This window comes from Haemorhous mexicanus, chromosome 1, assembly GCF_027477595.1.
Source record: "Haemorhous mexicanus isolate bHaeMex1 chromosome 1, bHaeMex1.pri, whole genome shotgun sequence".
NCBI lineage: Eukaryota > Metazoa > Chordata > Aves > Passeriformes > Fringillidae > Haemorhous > Haemorhous mexicanus.
The window spans coordinates 34,135,280-34,156,444 of record NC_082341.1 but is presented as its reverse complement, the minus strand read 5'-3'; the positions used below and the strand labels follow the sequence as shown (position 1 = coordinate 34,156,444).

General features: G+C 35.3%; 1 protein-coding gene across 5 annotated transcripts in view; it reads right to left on the bottom strand.

The window, feature by feature from the left end:
- TAX1BP1 (Tax1 binding protein 1) overlaps window positions 1–21,165 on the bottom strand; it is a 56,826-nt gene that overhangs the window by 8,992 nt on the left and 26,669 nt on the right. For 3 of the 5 annotated variants that reach the window (XM_059845555.1, XM_059845538.1, XM_059845546.1), the window contains exons 6-14: window positions 14,696–14,844; window positions 14,466–14,556; window positions 13,071–13,256; window positions 9,693–9,920; window positions 8,260–8,406; window positions 6,960–7,053; window positions 5,542–5,660; window positions 4,273–4,398; window positions 2,371–2,442 (exon numbers count right to left, since the gene is read on the bottom strand). In XM_059845555.1, coding sequence (XP_059701538.1) covers window positions 2,371–2,442; window positions 4,273–4,398; window positions 5,542–5,660; window positions 6,960–7,053; window positions 8,260–8,406; window positions 9,693–9,920; window positions 13,071–13,256; window positions 14,466–14,556; window positions 14,696–14,844 — 1,212 coding nt within the window. The remainder of the gene's footprint in view (window positions 1–2,370; window positions 2,443–4,272; window positions 4,399–5,541; window positions 5,661–6,959; window positions 7,054–8,259; window positions 8,407–9,692; window positions 9,921–13,070; window positions 13,257–14,465; window positions 14,557–14,695; window positions 14,845–21,165) is intronic. The other 2 variants (XM_059845565.1, XM_059845573.1) reach the window with 2 other exon arrangements.

Sequence of the window (21,165 nt, the reverse complement as noted above, 5' to 3'; positions counted from 1 at the left end):
AATCTGCTAACCTTCCTACTGTCTTTTCATTTTGACCTTATGCCAAGTATACCATAAATACCAAAAATAGTCAATGAAGAACAGAAAAGACAGAGAAGATATTTTAAAGAGATTTTTTTTTTGGTTTGTTGTCAGTTTGTTCTAATTACACAAACAGAACTGCCATGTTTTTCAAATGTCTGCATCCTTTTTACAATGAAGAAAAATTAGCTAAATCAGTAAAAATCAGTAGACTAACAATAACAACTAAACATAACGTGCAGCGAGAAAAGTTTTTAAAAGTTAAAATTAAAAAAAAAAACAATTCTTTTTTTCCTATCATACTATAGCATTCAAAAATGTAACATTTTAGTATGTGGCGCACATCTATGTACATACTTGCCATAATTCCATACGAATTCATGAGTGGCAGATATTTAGTGAACTATTAAGTACATTGCACTGGATCCCTTCTGATATTTAACAGAAATATATGAATCAGATCAGATCTTTCAGAAATGATCAAACAGAACTCTTGAAAAACTTAATATACTTAAAATTCTAGGTTCCTGCACGTAAACCATACATATGATAGTAATTACAAACTATAAAGAGGTTTTATAACTCAGAAACCATTAAAACTCTAAGCCAGTATAGATCTTAAAAGACACTAATTAAAGTGACTTCAGTGTGGTCAATGCATCAGCTGTAATTTATCCCAATAAAAACCTTTCTCATCATTCCATTCAACAAAGAGGGTTAAGGGAGAGAGAGCAAAATGCCATGAATAACAAAAGGAATATGCCACTTAAATTCAGAACCAAGCAAAAAATTCAAGCAAAAAAGTCTGACATATAAATATGAAAACAATAATTAAAAAATAGGAACTGTTAAGTGAGACATGCTTTCCAGTAATGTTCTTTCTGATTAGTATTTTCTTCTGGGTTCTCTGGGTTCGTGTTTAATATTTGCTGACATGTTGCTAATAAAACCCTCAAAGACTGAAGTGCGTCTTTTCCCTGAAAGACTTTAAATTTAAACTTAAAACCAAAGCTTCAACTGCCAGTTCAACTCCATAAGAATTAAAAGCCTGTTTAAAAAAGAACAATTTAATATTTTTTTCTTGCCAACAGGTGAACTTCAGATCAACCCCTTGAACAGAAAAATGCAAAAATCAAGTACCAATAACTACTCTGAAAAACAAAACACTACTCAAATGCAAAAAGACCTCATGTAATGGATGGCATCCATCCTCTAGATACAATATAAAACTATGCCAGAGTTACTTTAGATTTATAAACTAAAAGGAACCTATGATTAAAACAGGTAAGATTAAAAATCTAGGATTGCACATTTTGATGAGTGTGTAAAATCTCAGTAATTAATCTTTACTCAATTCAAAGCAGGAACAATAAATTAGCAATGAAATCAAGATTTTCCTTTTTAAAACCAACTTCTTCTGCAATACAGAAGCAGTTTAAAATGAGAGGTAGTAGCATTCTTAGTTAAATTTTAACATTACATACAACTGAAACAGAATGTAGATCAACATGACTGTAAAAAGATGGTGCAAAGCAAGCTTAGCCAGAAGTTGGATAGTTAGGATAGAGGCTGATTTAAAAAAAAAACAAAAAAAAAACCAAAGGCTATTTAAGCATGTAAAGAAAACAGAAACAAAGTCATTTCATAGGTTTGAAGAGACAGCATATGAACATTTTTAGAAAGCTATGCTTGGTTTATAAACAAACACTGATAATGAGTATAAATTGAAATGCTGTTTACTACTACCCCATGCTTAACCTTTTAAATCATGGGTCCAGTCTGAAAAGCCACTTTGATTCTTCTCTGCAATGTAAATATCTATAAATTTGGCAGACAAAGTTCCAAGCTTTTATAAGCTTCATACATTATTATTATTATTATTATTACAGTTGTTGTTCTTATGTGTGGTGTTTAAAATTACTCCCTCCACCTAAACTAGCCTCACCAAAACTCAAACTTAAATTTGATTTCTTTTGAACTAGAAAAATATGAGAGATCTATTAAAAATTATATCCTTGGCTTAAAAAGAAGATAAATACCAACTACTTGACAATCTAGAGTTTTACAAAAAAATTAACTAGCTTAATCTGAAAGTTCGGTTTTGTTTCAGTTTATCAGTATTAAAATGACTGTTTTTGCTAAGTATTTCCTCATACTGGAATTGTAAAGTAATCAAATAAAGTTTCAAAGAAAAATCCCAACTTTGCACAATACCATACAATACTATCTGAATGTTATAAAGACATATTATTATTTCACTTTTCAGTAAAATTTGGCTTCGACTAATTGCCATAAATAGCTCAGAGGTACTTCTACATTACATTAGTATTTCAGAATGTGTGACAATACCTTCTCACTGGTAAAGAGTTCCAACTGTGATGCCAGTTCCTTTATTTGTCTCTCTTTTTCTGCCAGCTGAATCTAAGAAAAGAAGATTAAGATTCTTGTATTAGTGAATGGAAACTATTTCCCTGCATCTTACATCGTGAAAACAAAGTTCCCTGATTAAGTTAATCTTTCAGATGAAAATAGTTTTGTCTACTAGAGTTACATGCAACACATAGTGTTACTATAAATTCCACCCAACCATTCTCACAAAGTTTTATCTGCTGGATAACAGCAGTTAATCAGCAGCCTTTTCTTGCCAGTTTTCACTAAGCAGTTATGGAATGAGAAAATTCTGGGTTAAAAACAAGGAGTTGTATCAGTGCCACCAATGGCAGGAGGAGCACTGCTGCCCAGACAAAGCTGAAGGTTTGCAAGACTCATCTTACTATTTCTGAAGAAATGTCTCAGCATTTCATATGTCCCACCACAGAACTTGAGGGACCCAAAAGCTACTCCTGCCTCAGAGACACTAAATTTGTTTCACAAACATCTATGCTGTGTCTCTATTGGGTGCTCTGGGAGGAGGTGCAACTGACACATTACACAACTCCTCCTGGCTTCAAAATGATGATTTAAATAATCTCTCACTACAAAGGACTATTTTATTTGTATTCTGGTTCCTTTACAGATTGCCTCTTCACCTGTTTTTCTAATATCAAAGCTCAATGCTTGGCATAACTGCTTATCAATTTTTTTCAGTTCTGAAATTCTTTCTCATAGTTTAGGTCAATGGAGCAAAATCTCCTGACAGGGAAGGAAAGCTCACTTTTTCTCTACCACCTGCACCCTCCTGAATTATAGCGATTTTTTAATTGCAGACAAAATGCTTTCAATTGTGGAACCAATTATTTATTACACCTGCTGTTGAGAAGTTAAACTTACTTCACATTATATTATGCATGGCAACTGGTCACTGCTAATTAGTAAAATAAACTGGAAAGAGTCATACATTTTATAAAATTGAAATTAGAGCTTTGGAAAGTGTCAGAAAAAGATGGCCTATGGAATACTGAAATAAACTGCAGAGTAATTCAGCATTTCATAAATAAAAAGTGCTGTAATTCCTAATAAAATGGGGCTCCTAGTAGAACTAATACAGTCACAGTTCAGTTTAATAATTTTTCATCACAATGGGCAAAACCAGGCAAGAGAGTCAACTGTATTATCACCATCAGACTGAGAACCACTAGGAAAAGCTGGTCTCATGAACATTTGTTGCTCTTATCTCATCCCTATTGACCTAAAAAACAAATTCTGCATATGCATTACTATCACATAACCTCAAAGATTAAGGCCCACCAGTGTAAGCTAAAGCTGCCCATTATGCTTGACTTTCTAGTGAATGTGTTACATCACTCTACCAAGACTATAGCTGAGGTTCTTCAAATTAAGTTCTTGCATGATTTTAAAAACAATGGATCACTCCTCCCTCTCTCTACTGTCTTCAGATAAAATGCATTAGACATTACTACACTGGCAATCCAATATAAAATATCAAAATTTTGGACAAACACACCAATCAATCTTCCTGTTAGTATTCCAGTAAGCAGCAGGAAATTAGAAATCCTTTGCACTTTTTTCCCTGTAATACAAGACTACATCATTTAGGGGTTTGTCTAAATCCACAGTATTAAAAGACTGATGGCCAGCAGATAGTAGGTCTTAGCAGACCTCTTTTACTTTAAAAGAATCATTACAAGACTGTATTGTTTCTTCAAGAGCAGAATTTGTATTTAAAGCAAAAACGTATTTAGAGTGCTTTCCTTATTAAAGTTCTTCATCACTTGAACTATTAGAAATAAGCAGCCACGTTAAGAAGAGGTAACCATTCATTCGTTGTCATAAACAAAACCTGTAACTTACTTTATACTGATCCTCCATTGCTGCCAGCTGTAATTTTATACCCTCGTTGATTTTCACTTGCTCTTTCCACTTCAGCTCCAGTTTAGCTAATTCATCAGCATAAACACTGCATTTCATCTTCTCATCCTAAAGTAGGATTTATACCGTTTATACCATGGTATGAAATATTTACAGTCTTAAGAGATTCTCCCTCCCACCCCCAAAAATGTCACTCCATGCTTTTAAAATGAGACTATTTACAAATGGCTTCCACAAGCCTGACTCAAGACTCTGAAATGGTCAGAACCACAGAACACTGCATAAATTATGCTCAATAGGCATTTCTTTCCTTGAGTTTTCAACAGGCTGATACTCCTCTTTAGTTTCACAGTTTCAATGTTCTTTGTACCCTAATATTATTAACCATGGTTATTCTTTTAAGTACCTCACTTCAATATAAAACCTTTCCCAAGTGACTTTTACAATCTAAATATCTTTCATCCAGAAGGTCACAGGCAAAGCTTTCTTCAAAAATCACTATGGAATAAACATCCAGCAGAAGCCAATGCAGGCTCTCCATGGACAGGGTCATGAACAAAATTACAGGACAGTTATTACATCCTGGAAAACTTACTAAAATAGAACAGTATCATTCTGATAAAACAAAGACACAAAATGAAGACAAACAAGACAACACTCAGAATTTCTTAAACTGTTCTGAACTTTTCACCAGTGCCACTGATGCAATACTCCATCATCATACACACATCCAAACTGGTTAAATGAAAATCAAGTGCCAACTTTGGTGGAGACAACCAAATAAATGCCTCTCTGTATGACTGAGTCCAAGGTAGTTGGCAAAACCCATTCGGGTATGAAAACACTGTAAAAGCCATGACAGGCAGATAGGGAAAAGTTACTTTGCTTTGGACAGTGTATCAGATCAACACTGCCACGCTTGTTCCAAACATCAGCTGGTTTACAGCAACCTGCTGTATTTGATTTATAAGAGCAATTACACTTAATGTAAGAACAGAAAGTATTTAAAACCTTAAGCATGTGGACATTTGTTTTACTGTATCTTGGTTTTCCTTGTCTGGACCCTCTAAAACCATACACAGTCAAGAGCTGACTGAACAAAAAAGTATTTTCTAATGTTAAGATTTCTACCATAATCATGGTATATCACACAAACAAGGAAGACAACTCAGCTGGGTAGGCCTTGTGGTTTTAAGGCCTAGCACCTACAGCTACTTTTTGTTCAGCTTTCCAAAGCAGCTGTTTACTTACTGCCAACATTTGCTTGCATTTCTTATACTTCTCTGTTTTCTCAGCAATCTGTTTATTCATCTCACGCACTTGCTCCTTTACCACGGATTCCGAAATTATGTCAGGTGAAATGGGGCTAACTGTGAACATTGAAGAAAAAAAACAAGAACATGGATTTTTTTTTTCTTCCATAAAGTTTGTATAAGAGAGATGACAGCCCAGATCTGAGTGTGCATCAAAATCAGAGTGCTCTATGTTATCCAAAGCAGGGACAAAATCAGCAGTATGTGCTATGTACTATCAGCAACCATACTGGCACATCTGTGTTCAGTTCTCTCCCACCAAGAGAAGATCAACATAAATACACACATATGTAGTACTTTCCCAAGAAAGAAAACAAAATAAGCACCAAAATACGTATGCTATCATTCTAAATACTCTATTCTTACATAAAAACATGGAAGTAGCAAGCAAACTACTTCATCACACACTATCACTGAGCTTGTTGAGATTTTATGTTTTAAGAAACACTTCAATTTACTTTAGACAGGAGGAAACTAATAGAAATTACAACCTTTGGTCTTTACAGACAGCAAGAATCTGTCAGTTATAAAATAACACAGAAAAAGCTAATCAGCATTTTTTGGCATTTATCAATTTAAACTGAATGATAAAACCACAGAATGGTTTGGGCTGGAAGAGACCTTAAAGATCCTCTAGCTCCAATCCCCCTCCCCTGGGCAGGGACACCCTCCACTACACCAGGCTGCTCAGAACCCCATCCAACCTGGCCTTAAACACCCCAGGGAATGGGGCATTCATAACTCCTTTGGGAAGCCTGTTCCAATGCCTCACCAGCCTCATACTGAAAGATTTCTTCTTTAGTTTTAACCTATTACATATTGAAGTTTTAGAATATTATTGTTGCAATATCTTAATAGTTCATAATAATTATAAAGATTTTCTAATAAACCACTACACCTATAAAAATTAATGAAAACAGTCAGACCTTGCCCATAATCAGAACTTTTCAGCAGATGGATTTTACAGCAGAATGTTGTAATGGATAGTCATAATAACATGACTGCAAAATTACTGTGGTATTATACTCGTATTGAAAATTTGAGTAAGTTTTTTTTTTTTTAATAAACTGTTTCTTAGCTTGGCAAAACCATCTCTGTTAACCATGAAGCAGAAATTCAAGAGTTCAGTTCTACTGACATTAAAAAATAGCAACAAAACTGATACATGAACTTATTTATGATTGTTACCACTTGGTAAGAGACAAAATATTCAACTCAATCTTCACATCTCTAATTAATGTCTTAATTAAACAGAACAAGTCCACCTACTTTATACTACAAATACTATTAGTGACTACTTCACAAAGACAACACTTTCAGGCTTATAAAGGCAGACAAAATTTAAGCTGTTGATACCTGGAGATGCAGACAACTTTTTGTCTGTAAGGACGGCAGTAGCTGTCTCAATGTTAGATGCATCTGTCAGTTTCTGTTGATGCCCTGCAGTTTTCTTTGTGAAAAGAAATTTTGTTTTGGTACTTGATTAAATGAAAGCCAAAGCACAAAGTAAAGTATCTTGCAAAATGTATCATTTGCTCCAGAATTAGACAGAACCATTCATTTAAACAGTGAGTAACAATAAATACACAAAAAACATTTAATTCTACTGAGACTGAAATGGCTTCAGACTATGATTTTTATCATCTTACTTGATGAAGATCTTTTTCCCTTGAAAGAGTAATTTCTAAGCAAATTATTTAAAAAATCCCATTTTCTAAAGAATCAGTTACTCTTAAATTCATTAACTTAAATTTAGTACTCCATTAGAAAAACCGAGTCTGTATCAGAAATGTCTGCTGGACTTCTGGAGCAAAAGCAGTAAGATCTGGTGCTTGCTGCAAAATGTACAACATTGCCAAAGATAAGGAAGACTTTTAAGGAAAAGCCATGAATGTTCTGATGTGACGCCTCATTCACCACTGACCTTCTGGATGAGAAGATGAGTTTTTTATGCAATGTTCTGTGGATAAGAGAAATACTTAAGTCTGGTTTTCTTAAGAATCCATATTTATGTATCTTGCCATTGTACACAGGCCTTTTCCCTGTTTGAGCTCCTCTCCAACTCTAATTTTTATAAAATTCTGAAAACTCTGCCACTCAAATCTGAAATTGGATGACAGGTTCAGTTACTAGGTGGCCTAAGACTTATATCATCATTCAAAAGATTCATTTTTTCATGAAACAGATCTTGGAAGGGTGCTAAGATTACAAAATACATATGGAATACAACTCCATATTGTGCTGTGGAGACTTCTTCCCCACTCGTCTTTTAAACCCTACTTCAAATTTTTTATTTCCTCACTTCTGGGCTTGGGGTTTTTTGTTGGGCTTTTCTGTGGTGGTACCAGACAGAGGTAGTAATTACGGATTTTCCCAGCTTCAGTTCTTCCTTGAACAATGTAATGCTTATAGGTTCATCCAAACTCTACTAGGCTTCTACACCAGCTACTATAAATTCTATGCTTGGTTTGGACAACTACCTAAAGAGAATCACAGAAGTATTTTCACAAGCAGGTTTGTGAAAGGAAATGGTGAAGAGTCATTGCTTACCACACATTTTAATCCTTTTTTAAAGCATTCTTTTTCACAGAAGGAAATTAAATTGGTTTTGAAATGTTACCAAAAAAGCAAGTGCAATTTATCCCATTCTACTTACTGCCTGTTCTGTAAACTTGTTTACTTGTTTTTGAAGTTTTTGACATTCTTTGAATTTCTCTTTGTAATGGTCAGCAGCCATTTGTAGACGAAGCTTCAGATCTTCAACTTCTCTGCGCAGTTCCTGTTCCACTGCATTTGAAGCTTCCTTAAAAAAAAAACAAACAGAAACTGTTGTCCCTTTTGTTCAAAAACCACTATTTCCTAAAAAGTCTTTTTTCAATTAAAAAAGCATAATGCTCCATGTAAGTACTGAAGCTCCTGTTTTCTTTGTGGGAAAGAAAGGAATAGCACAAGCAGTAGAGCAGAGAGAGAAGCAGAACATGAACTGAACTTCATTTCAAGCAGGACACACTGAGGGACGCAAACAGGCACTGGTAAAACACGAGAGGCAGGTAAAGAAGATTCCTATTTTATGGGTTCATTAATGTGTATCTAAAGTCTGAATGCATAGGAAAAGTCTGAACACCTTCCAGGGGGTGTTCCAGCTATCCTACAGACAAGTATAGCCACAAAGCAAAAGGGCACAGTCCACAGCTATTCCCTTGCACTCACTAGGTTTCACCTGGGAGTGGTTCCGTTGAGCCACTACACCGATACACAAGCTACACAAACCACATCCAGCAACCCGACACAGGCCATGCTCAGATACTTTCTGCTAATTTGAAGCATTCAGATGACTTGCTACTTCTTTCATGACACATTTCAAAGCACATTTCAAAACACAACTGAAACTCTTAAAAAAAAATGTAATTCTTTGACATTTTAAATATAACAGCTCTTTTGAGTGTAGTAATATTACAGTACTATTTTAATTGTGTTCAGGTCAATATATTTTCTTCTAACAGTTACACCATTACAGTAATCCTAGCAGCAAATAAATGCAATAGAGTTGCAGTCACTAAAGACCCTTGATAAAGCTAACTTTAATCAAAACGATGAAACATATATTAGCTCACTATACTTTTATCCAAGACTAAGGTCAAGACAGTTTCCATTACATTAATATTTTTTATACTTATAAGTACTTAAAGCAAATTAACTTTGATTACAAATTTTGGAAGGACTTATAAGAATTCAGACAGAATCTATGAATGACAAAAGAACATTATAAAACAACCCAAGTTTCTACCAATATGTTTTCTTATTTGAATGAATATAATGCTACTGTGGTTCACTTAACAGAATTAAGACAGGGAGAGGATTCAAAATAACATAGATACTGCATTATTCTGTGAAAATAATGTGGAGAGTAAGAGCAGAAACCTCCTTTCTGACCAAACTTCCAAATCAGCTAACATGCACTTGATTTAAGGTAGTATATTGAATGCTGAAAGAAAATTTGGTAATTATTTGCACTAATCATCCAGAAAGCTATTTTATTCCCAGTAAAGATTTTATAAATACAGATAAACTTCAATACTAAAAATTTACCTGCTCATTTTTCAAAGTTGTGATTTTTATGAGTTCAGCTAAAGCTTCAGCAAGTTGCTTTTTGAATTTTTCATTTTCCAGCCGTGCACTGTGAAGATCTGCCATTGTCTTGTCCCGCACATTTACTGCATCACTCAGCTCTTTTGACATGAGAACAGCTTCTTGTTTGCTAGCCTGAATCTGATCTTCAGCTTTCCGAAGCTGCTCTTTCAAAATACTTGCCTCGTCCTAGGAAAGAGAAGAGATGGAACAGAATTCATAATTTCTTATTTCAAAGCTTAAATAAAGGTTGGTATAGGGATTAGCAACATCTGAAAGAAAAAGCGACATTTTCCTGGTGGCTTGTGCAAAATTACTAAATCAAGGACTCAGTACACAAGCACTACTTTCCCCACTTATCTTCTCTGCCAGCAATGACATGCAAATTTATTTCACTGTGAAATAAAGGCAAACTTTACTTCGTAGTGAAATAGTTTCACTAGAGATAGAAGTTTCAATTCTGGATTTTTGTTGGAATTTCAGCTTCAGTTTTAAATGTATGACCAAAAAAATCTGTTTTCCATATCTCTGTTCTTATCATTGTAGGACTCCAGCATCAAAAGCAAAGTTCATCCCACAGAAACACACTGAAAGTATCAAAAGAGCAAGAGGTTTTACAGTGCCTACAATTGGTTGATGTAAAACACTGTAAAACAGCTTTGGGATGTTTTTCTCACAGCTCTATTTCCCAAGATCTTGCACAACAAGCTGTCCAGAAGGAAGAGAGAACAAACAGTAATGAAGAGCAAGCTGCTGCATGTAGCACTAAGCACACAGGGCAACCCAAGAGCCAACTGACCAAGCTGAACTACCAGCCTCTCACTCCTCCAAGAAGGCCAGGATTACAATTTTTTTTTTTTTTTTTTTTAAAGAAGCTACTATATAGTAGTCACCGCCTCTAGGCTCCCTGATGACATAATCATCTTATTCTTGAGTTCAGACATAAATTCAGCTATCTCTAGTCCATTATTTGTTAATTTTTTTTTAATATTATATAAGTCCAGAGGAATACTAATACATTTTGTAACCATTTATGAAGATAGATAGACAAGGAAATGCCCGGGAGTCCTGTCTCGTAGCTATTTTTACAGCAGACGATACAATGGTAACATATTTCAGTAAATATCTGCAGTTTCACCATTTGAGATAAAAATATTAATGATCCTACCAGAAACACCAAAAGCAATTTAAGATTAATAAATGACATAAATGTTTGGTTGCTTCAGACTGATACAAAGCCACTCCTTTCAAAATAAAAACACAGTAGTAATTTAACACATTCAGAAAAAAAAAAGCAAGAAAGAGACTAAAATAAGATGTAACCTAAAGCTAGACAGTATGCCCTTTTTAAACTCTATGTCCATTCTCAACAGCACTACTTTTCCACTTCAATATTATATTCGTAACTCATATTACTTTAAAACAATTTCTAGTCTTTTGAGATCCAAGTTGTTTTGCTGTGAAAAGATTGGCAAGATACACCAGAAAGATGCCTGCATAATCTGACTTTTCCATGCTGGCCTCAAAGGCTATGTCTAAACTAACTCTCTAATTTGGTCAAGAGCACATTTGTAAAGCAAAACTCCCAGTAAATTTCATTATTGCCTATCACGCTGTAGATCAGAGAACAATCTCAGGGCGCAGAAACTGCATTCCTTTTGGATGAAATGGAGGATGATGTACATCAGGAAAAAACACCTAATGGTTATTCTATTGTGGGTTTAGCCTGGCTGGATGCCAGGTGCCCACCAAAGCCACTCCACAATTCCCCTCCTCAGCTGGATAAGGGGGAGAATATAACAAAAGGCTTGTGGGTTGTGATGAGGACATGGAGAGATCACTTAGCAATTATTGTCACGGGCAAAAACAGACTCAACTTGGGGGGAAAATTAATCTAATTTATTACCAGTCAAATTGGAATAAGATAATGAGAAATAAAACCAAATCTTAAAACACCCAGACCCCAATTCCTCTTTTCAAGTTCAACTTCACTCCCAAATTCTCTATCTCCTCTCTTCCAGCAGCACAGCCAGGGTGGGGAAGGGAGGCTGCAGTCAATTCATCACATGTTGTCTTTACTGCTCCTTCCTCCTCAGAGGGAGGACTCCTCACTCTCTTCCTCTGCTCCAGTGTAGGGTCCCCTCCCATGGGAGACACTCCTCTACAAACTTCAACACATATCCCTCCCACAGGCTGCACATGAACTGTTCCAGTGTAGGATCCCATCCATGGGGTGCAGTCCTCCAGGAACAGAGAGCTCCAGCACAGATCCCCTGTGGGGTCACAGGTCCTGCCAGCAAACCTGCTTCAGCGCAGAGTGACAGCTTTCTGCAGGCACATCCACCTTCTCCAGCATGGGGTCCTCCACAGGATGCAGGAGGCAGCCTGTCTCAGCAGGGTCTTCACCATGGGCTGCTCCAACACCTGGAACCTTTTGCCCTCCTTCACTGACCCTGATGTCTGCAGAGTTCTGTCTCTCATGTCTTCAATCTTCTCTTCAGCTGCAATTTCTTTCACACAGTTTCCCCTTCTCCCATAGCCTTCTTTAATCTGTTATCCCAGAGGTGCTACCACCACCACCTGCAGGCTCAGCCTTGGCCAGTGATGGGTCCATTGGCTCTGTCAGGCATTGGCTGGTATTGGCTCTCAGGGGAAGTTTCTGGCAGCTTCTCACAGAAGCCACTCCTCACAGAAGCCACAACCCAACCAAAACCTACACAAACCCAGTATAGGCATACATAGCATCCAACTAGAAGTAAGTCTGAAGCAAACCCACATGGACCACGGACGGCATAAATATGAGTTCTTCAGCAATTTCACTTTCCTGTTACACCACAGTGCTGCCACAGGGCACACTAAGGCACCTCTTCCTTCAAAACCCTACTGTCACTGCAGAGTTTTCAGTATTGCAGCTCAACAGCATATTCAACCTAACAAGTCCTTCAGCAATCATTCCATGTCTCCTCTTTTCTTCTCCATCACCCTCTACAGTCTCAATGCAGCTACATTACAAACTTTTTCCTCAGCCTCCTTTTATTTTTAATTAAGCTAAAGGCAATGCAGGAGCACACCACTTTTACTGAACTCAAAAATTACCTTTCCACACATAGTTAATCTCAGTTCATCATGTGAGGCCTCAACAAGCTCAAAAGGTGCAAAACTAGAACAGATCTCAGTCTTTTCACCATTTTTGCATCTACAGAAAACATCATAATCCTCATGCCTCTTAGCCTATACCCTGGTGATTTCTTCAACTTCTTTGTTCCTTTCTTTTGTCAAGCAGATACAACATTAGATATGTTTACTCAAATCAGGCCAATTATATTGAGTACTTCTTACCTTGTCTGATGAGGAGTGCAAAATAGCTTTCTTCATATTTTCTTTTTCAGCTATTAAAAGCTGTAATCTGCCAACCTCCTCTTTATAGTACGATATCATGTTTTCTTTGTTTGCATCCAAATTCTTAAACGTCTGGATTTCTTTTACTAGTTTGGTGTTTTCTATTTCTGCATTCTTCAAGTGTATCTGCAATGATGCTAAAACATGTCAAACTTTTTCCACGTTAGAACTACTGTTCACCTATCTATTTATGTGCTCACTAAATTCTAATCTATTCTAATTTGAGGCAGATTAGAACTGGTAAAGAGAAAAATTAAATATTTGATATTATCACTGCTCTCTAGCCCAGACTTTCTGGCTAAAATTATTTCAGCATGGTCACCTAACAACAGCTCCACTCTACAGTTAGAAGTTAAAGCCCTAATTTCTCTCCACATCACATTAAGTTATACAGAACTCACTCCTCTCTTCCCAAATGCTGGACAACTAAGGACAAGCAAAAGAGAAATGACTTGAAGAAAACTAAAGAGAAATTAAACTTCTAGTAGTAACCGCCCACAGTCATCTAAGCAAACAGGTCTTCATCAGGAATATTAATTTTCAACGACAGCAAACTACTTCTAACAACTCTGCCTACAATAATGCAAAATAGCTGCTACACTCAAGTGTAGTGTTCCACTCAGACCAGAGGATCTGTGTTATTTACAAAGGGATTCCATGCTTGTAAAAGATGCTTTGAGATTTTATAATCTAGGAACAGAAATAATGTTTTAAATACACTTGATCTGTTTCACACAACCTATGGATTTCATTATTTTAGCATATGATGTTTTTTCTGCTTTGGGGGGAGGGAGGGTGGCAGTGTATTTTATTCTATATATGAATGTCTCTCAATACCAGAAAAAGAAATAGGCCATGCCAGTAAAAACCAACGCGATAGAGAATCTACTAAAGCTTCTCAGTGTTATATACAAGGCTCAAGAAGAGGGATTTGGAAAACAAAGTCTGGAGAGAGAATTTAAATGACTAAGAAGTATTTTAGTTATGAAAAAGTGTGTTAAAGATGATCAGTTACTGGGTGATGCACTGTATAACTGAAGAATTTTCTCACTAGAATCTATTATTTTTTGTAACTCAGTCTGAGCTTTAATAAATTGGTGATTCATTCTCCTTCTTAGAGACCTTTTTATAACATGGTTGAGAATTCAGATGCTGTTTTCCTCATTCGTTTTTATACGAGAACATCTATAAGTACCTTAAAGATGTGTTCACAGAAGTTACCCATTTCCTTTTTTCCTTAACAAATTCAATTTATTAGACTTCTCCATAAAACATTATTACCTTTATTTCAAACCACTTCATTCCAGTGTATACAGGTACATGTAATAAAGTTACCTTATAAACTTCTTTTTCATCCTTTTCTGTCTTTAACACACATTCAAGTTGCTCCTTCTCAAGCATCACTTTCTTCAGTTTGTCCTTCAGACTAAAACATTGAAGAATTAATGGTACAGAACTATTAATACAGAAGATCCATGCATATAATAAATATTCTTAGTTTAAAAAAAACACCTTTGGGGAGAAAGAAGTAAAATAAGGAAGGTAAGGAACAAAAGACTAAGTACCTGTCTAACTCAGTTTCTTTTGCAATGGCTTTTTGAGTAACAGTCATGATATCTTCTTCAAGCTGGAGAACTTTTGAAGCAGCCTCATCATGCTTCTTCTTCAAGTCATTATTTTCCCTTTTAAAATCTTCTGATGCTTGAATATTTTCCTTTTTAAAAAATGCAAAGAGATGCCATTTAAGAATGTGATTCTTCAGAAGTAAAACATTCTATCTGAATTAATGCCAAAATATGGCCATTAGATTTCTTCTCTTCCTTAAAATGTATAACTAGCCCATTTCAAGTATACATAAATAAATATATATTGAATATTGTTATGCACAGTTCATATACTAATAAGGGGTCAATAAGGAGTTTGTTTGAGCACAAGCATTCAGTTATTCAGAGCCTACCAAATACTTCAGAGTACAGAATAAACATATTATTTCCTATCTTTTGCCTATTTCCTTTAGGCAAACAAACCACTGACTGTCTAGCTTAGAAAACAAAGAACTTTTATTTCTCTCTGTACTTGCTTTTACTTAAAAAGAGACCTTGCATTTTTCCAGACAGTTACACCACAGTAGCAAACCTCAGTAAAGACAACTGCAAGCAAAAGGAGAAACAAAACAAAACAAAATTCTGATTTAGAGCTGGTTACTACATGACATTCTCCTATCTAGAACATACAGAACTTCTCACATAGCTCAAGGAAGCTCATGTAACCATTGTAGGATTTATGGAAGCTGAGACAGAGGATAATGACAATACCCAAAACAGATTCCTTTGTCAGAAAACTGACAAATACAAGATGGGAAAACACTGTTAAGTACTCCATTTGTTATCTAATTACAATAATGTCCATATTGTTCTAAGGCAATGGACAGCTGAGTGCCATCTCCACTGCAGCAAAACAGTCATTTAAAGTCAATTTCTCTTAAATAAGCCTGAAAATGGGGTTTTTTTCAATATAACTATTTTGTTGAAAAAAATAAAAAAGCAGCACTTAAGTAAATCACACACACTGAGATAATATGCCACCTTTTTCTGATATTAAAGTATGATAAAGCTCAGCTTATTACCAACCATGACAGTGATATGAATCAAAGTATAAAACAAGGTCAAGACAGACTGACCAACATACCTAACTACAGCATGACTTAGGAGTGTTTGTGTAGCTACTAAGGTACAAGTTGTCTTTCTGCTCTAGATTTGGAAGATTAAAGCACTGCTTCATCTACTCACTTTTAAACAAAGCTCAATGTCCTGAAATAACAAGACTGTACTGTAACATCAAGAGAAACACATCAGCCAGACTTTACAAAGAACCCCTACTGACCAAATTCCAACCTAACAAACAATGTTTTAAGTACAATAAAATATAATGAGGACTGGGTTTAGTCATTAATTGTCAAGATACACAGTTCACAAGTATAATTAAGCCTCACTTTTACAAGCAACTAAACAGAAGTTTGAGCATTATGATTTTTGGGGGGGGGGGTAGGCAGTATTGAATTGAGGAGTGGCAAATGTAGCTGATGACTCACTCTACACACTAAATCAGCATGTAGATTTTTATTTTTGTTATATATGCTACATAAAAGAAAAGGACTAATATATTACTACTATTTGAACTCAGAATGGCTTAATATAAATGAATGTCTTAATATAAAAAAGAATTTCAAGGGATCATGAATGTGCCATCTTTTTTTAAAAAACAGCATTGGAGAAGATAACCCATAACTTTCATAAGTCTTTATTTTTTAAGAGCTATCAGTTTCTTGCAACCAAAAATACAAATACGTGGTATAACAAGGGCAGGATATTTTAATTAAAGTTAGTATTCCGAGTAAAACTTGCCATATAACCAGCAGCAACAACACACTTTATAATTGCTTGTCCTCCCCTAGTGCAGTGGAGACTAATTACTTGCCCCTGTTTTGAAAGCCTAGTATAGTAAAAAGTCTATTTCAATGCATATCTGTGTTTTCTCTAAACACCACTTTGGTATAACTGTAACTGTTGTAACCCAAGTGCCTTCAAAAGAATTTAATCTGATACATTATATATACAAACTGTACAAACAGTTCAAACAGGCTGCCAAAGGTAACATATATTAAAAGGAATTAATAGCCTGAAAAAAATTCTCTCCACAAACAGCATTACAATTGATGCTGCTTTGCTAGTTATTCTAAAGGGACATGGTACTAAAATGCACAAGTTCCATACTTAACAGATTCTCACCTAATAAACTTGTTTAGATACAACTAAAGCCCTACAGTTTTTAAAGAAAAAAAAAAAAAAGGATTAATTTTTAGAGACAACTTGTTATTTTACAGAATTCTTAGTAATTCAATTTAGATGCAGCAATCCCTAGTTCCATACACTGGTTACAGTGGTTTCAGAGCCTGTAAAATTTAAAATGAGTGCTCTTAGACTATTTTACAGGTAAAGTCAACTGTGTTTAGAAGGAGTCTAAAGGGGAAGAATATAATAAACACATCAAATAAATGTACAAACCCTCTTACAAAGAAGATAATTACTTTCTGTAATCATTGCTTTAATTCATTTATCTTATCCGGTACATCTACCAATATTATGTATTTTCTTCCACCTTCTTAACAGAGGAATAAAAAAAGCACAGCAAGAGCATGAATCATTTTAATGAACTGGTTTAAAAACACTCAACAATTTTAATGTTATTTTTAATCCAGTTACAAATGCAGCTCCCCCATCTCCTTCCCTAGAGTTGCAACAGCCATAAGGGTGGAAGTGGGAAGCAAACTGCACCACAAGGGTCAAGAGTAAGCAACCAAAAATTACTTAAATCAGCTTTACTGCTGCAAACGAATTTATCAAAACAAAAATTCCTGTAACTACTAGGAGTCTCATTAGTAAAATGAAACAACAAAAATTCAATGAGCTGTAAGGTAAATTCCCCTAGCATCAAAATTCCATTTTGAAAATACTGATGTACCTTCAGATAGGGAACAAGAAGAAATATGGCGGTTCCAAAATCTTTACTGCTGTTCTAAAATGGCAGAAGATTTAAGACTGATTATTTTAAAAATAATTTTATAGTAATTCCACGTTACACTGTCTTCATAAAGCTATTATAAGCTCTACCCAAAGGATATGCAAAGATCATGTCTGGGGTCATCCTTGAAAAAGGTTTAAAATCCATGTAATAAATAAATTTCCACTGCAAAAGGACTAATAATCTTTCATTTGAGAATGGAATAGCCATAATGTTTCTAGATTCTCATTTTTATAAGAGAAAACCATGGCAAAAATCCCCACATTCAACAATGTAGAACAACACATATTCTCTACTTATTTCTTACTTCTAGTGGATTTTTACAACAGCAGCAAAACGTTGCTGAGCACAGTCTGGTTAATGGACTGGTACAGACATCCCCTTCCTATGATTAGCACATACAAGACATTTTTCAAACATACTGAAGGCAGAGAGAGATCCAGCAGAGAGAATAAAATACTTGAAAAATACAATCCAAGACGATTTCCAGACATGACACCTTGCAGCATAGCAATGGTCAGCCATAACATGCAGAACTCCATACCAACCTTTTCAAAATCATCCCAACACCTAAAACATTCACCTTTGATTAATGGCTAGTATCTGCAGCCCCTTTTTTCACCTTTTAGAGAATGCATACACTAATGAAGAGGGGTGAGAAGTCAAAAATGAGCTATCCAGCTCACACTGAAGAGGTCAAATCACTAAATACAAGGCAATATATTTAAAAACCAAAATTAAAAAAAAAAAAAACCACCAAAAAAGAAAGCAGCACCACCTTTCAGCTGGATTGATTAATCTGGATGCAATTCAACGTCAGAGGAACCATTATACTTGATATCCTACAGAAAATTTAGGGGGCTTAGATCAATTATCTGCAGGAGCCTTTTCTTTATTCCACTGACATCACAGCAGCTCCAACAGAATCATATGAAACACTTGTCTGACATCATACTCTGTTTAAGGAGCTCTGAGTATAAATGATGAACACAATATAGCACCACTGCAGCCAGTGCAAAATCCAAGTCTGCCCGTAACACATAACATGAAAGCTCTGAAAGGAAACCTCAAGTTGTATTTTTTCTTTCTAAAAAAAATTTAAGTATTCAGTAAAGTAAAAGAGCAAACCAACTCCAAACAAAGTCAATGGCATTAAGTTTTTATCCTTGTGACTATGACTTGTAATAGAAATACTGCTCCAAAAAGCACTGCAGTCAATTTCGAAAATCTAAGATGTCACAGTGTTAGTTCTTTATACTTTAACTAACATCGTAAAAGTGATCAAAACTACAAAACTAAGTTCTAAGTCTGTAAGAGTTCATATAAATTACATCAGTCACTCAATTACTGTCATGAAGACTACAAACATGCAAGTTTTTGCAGGAGGCAGCCGAAGCATTTACACACGGTATGATTTTGCAGCATGTATTTATATGTCAGAATGTAAATTTCTTAAAACGTGATATAATTTCACTATAATCTATTGATTTTGCAAAGTCATTTCCATGAATACATAATTTGAATTGCAGAATATCTCAAGTTATTATTTAATTTTCCAGTGAAATAATTTTCAATTGCCCAGTTTAAGAAATATTCATACACAGAACAGTCAAAAAAAACATGAAACAGGGTTTTCTCTTCATATGATGTTTATAGTACCCAAGGGTGCTGTAACTGCTGGTACCAACCTGAGCAAATTCAGAGTGTTTAATTTGTGTCTAAAATTAAATGAAACTGGGGGGAGGTTTTGCTTTTTGTGTCTAAAATTAAATTACACTGGGGGGAGGTTTGCTTTTTATTTCTAAAATTAAATGAAACTGGGGGGAGGTTTGCTTTTTGGGCTGGGGGGCCTTTTGGACTGTATGTTGTCACCTAATTTTTGGAGGTTTTTTCCCCTAAAACAATGCATCTTCCTGACCATCAGATGTTCACACATGCAGCACACTTGAACAGTATGAACAGGGCCTATTCTAAAGAGACACTGAAAAAACAAATGATTCACTTACTTCTATGCACTCAGGCTGAACTGGGCACTTGCAGGGCTTACTCATTATCACACTGCACAACAGTCCTTTTTCACTAAGCAGAGAAACTCCCCTTGTAAAATGGCATCAAAAGCCAGCTTAAATGAATCCCTGATATTTGAATAAAATTCTCTAATAAATAAAGCTACTGTGCAGGCAGAACTTGTCAGCAGAATGTGAATTTACATGGATGCCTTATTAAACTTCCCCATCATACAGATGAATAAGCCCACTTTTTAAAAGTTAAATGGTAAACTAAATTTACAAAAAGCATGAAAGAACAAGTTTATCAAGTCAGTAAATTCACTTCTGCGTCAATTTATGCCAGCATCATAACAGAAACACTATTTAAATGTTCACAAGATCAAAGGATGAACAGGCAGTTTTCAAATCCATTGCTTCTGACTCAAGCTAAACACAGAAACTACTGCCAGAGGAATAAGACTTGTCACCAGCCACATCAAAGAAATCAGTTTAGAAGTGCCCTCTCCCCACTAGAGGGAGACCAATGACTGCAAAAGCATCTTTTGCAAGCTCTGCTCTCTACAAAAGCACAAAACCAGCGTTCATAAAATTGAATGGTTGCAGAGTATCAAAGGAATGACCAATGAAAGGCACACAATGACTACTACATGCTTCTCTTCAGCACAGTAAGACTGAATCTTAAAACAGTAGGCAAGTGCACTGCTGCCACAGACCTTACACACGGCTTAAGTATACACAAAAATGGGAACACAAAGACCAAAAAGCATTCTCATTATGTACAAAGCTATAAACATTTTATATTCATAATTTCTAAGATGAAGATTAGAAATATTTACATTATCATTTTCTAAATAAAAACATACTAAGCTTTTGTTCCATTTTTTTTAAAGTTTGTTACCTTCAATTTTTAAAAAGCAAAGTATATACATATAAAAGCAGCATAATGTTATTCAACACACTGATTATGTACCAGCTTACGAAAGTAAACCAAAGGAAAAGTTGAAATATTAAATGCAACCTGAAGCAGTTCTGTAATCATGTTTAATGTGTCATCTTTTTAAGAAAAAAAATCAGTGTGTAACTACATCATTATTTTAACAGTGTTATATTGCTAGAGTTGCAAGCTGTATATATAGCATGATCCAAAATAAAAGTATGCTACCAGAGAACATCACCCTAGTAAAAACAAAGTAACTCTGAAACACTAACAGAAGGTTGTGAGAAAAAGATGTGACATTTCTGAAACATTTCCAATAATTTCGCATTTACTCTGAATTCCCACACAGAGTAGTAACAGATTAAGCTTAATCTTCACACTCAGTAAGAACTATTTTAATGTCATCTGGGGAAAAAAAAAAGTAGGAATGGTTTAACTGACATGAAAACTGCTGCAAAGGAATAGTATGCTTTCCTCTGACTGAAAATACAGCAAGCCTATGGCAAGC